Source organism: Centruroides sculpturatus, unplaced genomic scaffold (assembly GCF_000671375.1).
Source record: "Centruroides sculpturatus isolate CEXI.00-Female unplaced genomic scaffold, Cexi_2.0 scaffold294, whole genome shotgun sequence".
Taxonomy (NCBI): Eukaryota; Metazoa; Arthropoda; class Arachnida; order Scorpiones; family Buthidae; genus Centruroides; species Centruroides sculpturatus.
The window spans coordinates 19,861-21,793 of record NW_019384468.1 but is presented as its reverse complement, the minus strand read 5'-3'; the positions used below and the strand labels follow the sequence as shown (position 1 = coordinate 21,793).

General features: G+C 31.2%; 1 protein-coding gene across 1 annotated transcript; it reads right to left on the bottom strand.

The window, feature by feature from the left end:
- Positions 1 to 339: 339 nt before the first annotated feature.
- LOC111621075 lies at positions 340 to 1,341 on the bottom strand. Its single transcript, XM_023363134.1, has 2 exons — positions 969 to 1,341; positions 340 to 802 (listed from the first exon to the last, which is right to left on the bottom strand). Exons 1-2 carry the CDS (start codon positions 1,172 to 1,174, stop codon positions 340 to 342), a joined length of 669 nt encoding a protein of 222 aa, XP_023218902.1. The 5' UTR covers positions 1,175 to 1,341.
- Between the last annotated feature and the right edge of the window lie 592 nt (positions 1,342 to 1,933).

Below are 1,933 nucleotides of genomic sequence, written 5' to 3'. Positions count from 1 at the left end.
GTTTGTACAAAATAAAAAAATAATTTTTAACGATACAATAGTCTTCGTTAGGCTTAACATCGACGAAAATTCAACGCAAAGCGACACGCAACGGAGAAAAATTTCAACACGGGATAAATTAATATATTTTTTCGTACATAATTGGTTATCCGAAAAATAAGTTATCCGAACAACCCCAGTCCCCAATTGATTCGGATAAACGACGCTCTACTGTAGTACTTGACAGCCATCTTTCGTTGAAATAAATTAAGTTTTTATTAGGAAATGTATTCTTAAAACAAAATTATCAATTATCTAAGTAATAATTTATTATATAAGGTATGTATACTTTAAAAATACTTACTCAAGAAGCAAATCCATCAAATGTGAAGCTGGTAATGGGAACATAGAACGTTTAATTTCCGTTAATTCGTTGTCCTGCAAACTTAGTTCCTTTAACATTATGTGCTTTGAAAATGCGTGCTTATCAAGGCTTCTTATTTCACAAAATTCCAGCCTTAACTGGGTTAATGTCTCCGGTGCGACCATTGTAAAATCTTTATCGATGTAGCCCAACTCGCCTCTTAAAATATACAAAAACTGTAGATTTTTCAATGTGGAAAGTACGATCCATCTCCAAGAATTCAATCCTTTCACAGAAAACAAACGAATGACTTGTAAACTATCTTCCGCGCCTTCAAACATTACCGATCCATCTTCGCTTTCTGTGCCTAGAACATCACTTTTTCTAATGTCTAATGCTCTAATTGGAACTTCTTTGAACATCCCACTTGGAAGATACATCAGAATTGCTCTGTTCAATCTTAATGAAATTACGATACACAGATTTCATTTCAACGTAATAATATGCAAAAACTCAAAAATTCCTTTATACAGTAAAACCTGCGTAAGCCGGAATCGGTTGTACCAAAAAGTTTTTTGTTTTAAACAGGTTTTCCTGTATATAAACTTTACACGTATATATTTACCTGAGTGTAGAAACTTTATATTCAGAAAGAGCATCCATTATTATGTTCAATTCTTGATGACTCATGATACCGTTACAGATTATTCCTCTAGGCCAGTCGCAAACACAACGTGGCATCTTTTCCTCTGGAGGACAGCCTGCTTTCCTTGTTTTTATTGTCTTGCAAAGAGTTAACAACACAACCCAAGTAAGGTACTTTCTATACATTATTTATTCTTACGTGTGATATAAATCTTTCAATGAACTGATCCTTTATTTCTGCACCTGTTAAAAAGTTACACTTAGAAGACTGTTTCCTTATGTTTATAGAATTTATTCTAATTTTCAAATATTTCAGAGCCAATGGGATTAGAGTTCAGATATTTCTTATAATTTTACAAATATAACAAGTATTTTCATAGATACATTACGAGGATATACGGTTGTTTAACACATGTTATACCTTCTGAAAATGACTTAAACGTGTAAATATATATATATATATATATATATAACAGTCAGGAAAGTTACTTAAATCTTTCTTAGATTTTTTTCGTCAAATAAGCTGCATAAAGAGAACAACGTATACGTTCAACACCCGAGAGATTAATTACCGAAACTATTCCGCACCAGAAACAGGTAGTCAATTGCTTAATCACAATATTGTGTCCTAAGAAATTTTCGATAAATTTTGTTCTTAAACTTTGTACATGATGATGATGTAGAACGAAATTATATTACAATTTATTTTTTTAATAATCAACAGCTGTTAGTTTTAATAAACCGAAATAAAAAGTGAATAATTCTAAATATTTTATTATTATTACTAGCTGTTACCTGCGACGATTGTGCAAGCAAACCCCATTAATATTCAGTTATTTAACAACTATAGTAATTAATATATAACACCTATCACTGAGAATGATGAGAATTGCCGAACATCAAACTGTTTTCAATTTGATCAATTTTCTGGAACGTTTACAATCA

What these genes read in the sequence shown, in the direction of transcription:
- LOC111621075 (XM_023363134.1), bottom strand. Translation starts at nt 1,174, where the DNA reads ATGTATAGAAAGTACCTTACTTGGGTTGTGTTGTTAACTCTTTGCAAG. An exon ending in TATAAAGTTTCTACACTCAG is followed by an intron (nt 803 to 968) that starts GTAAATATATAC and finishes AATTTCATTAAG; the next exon opens with ATTGAACAGAGCAATTCTGA.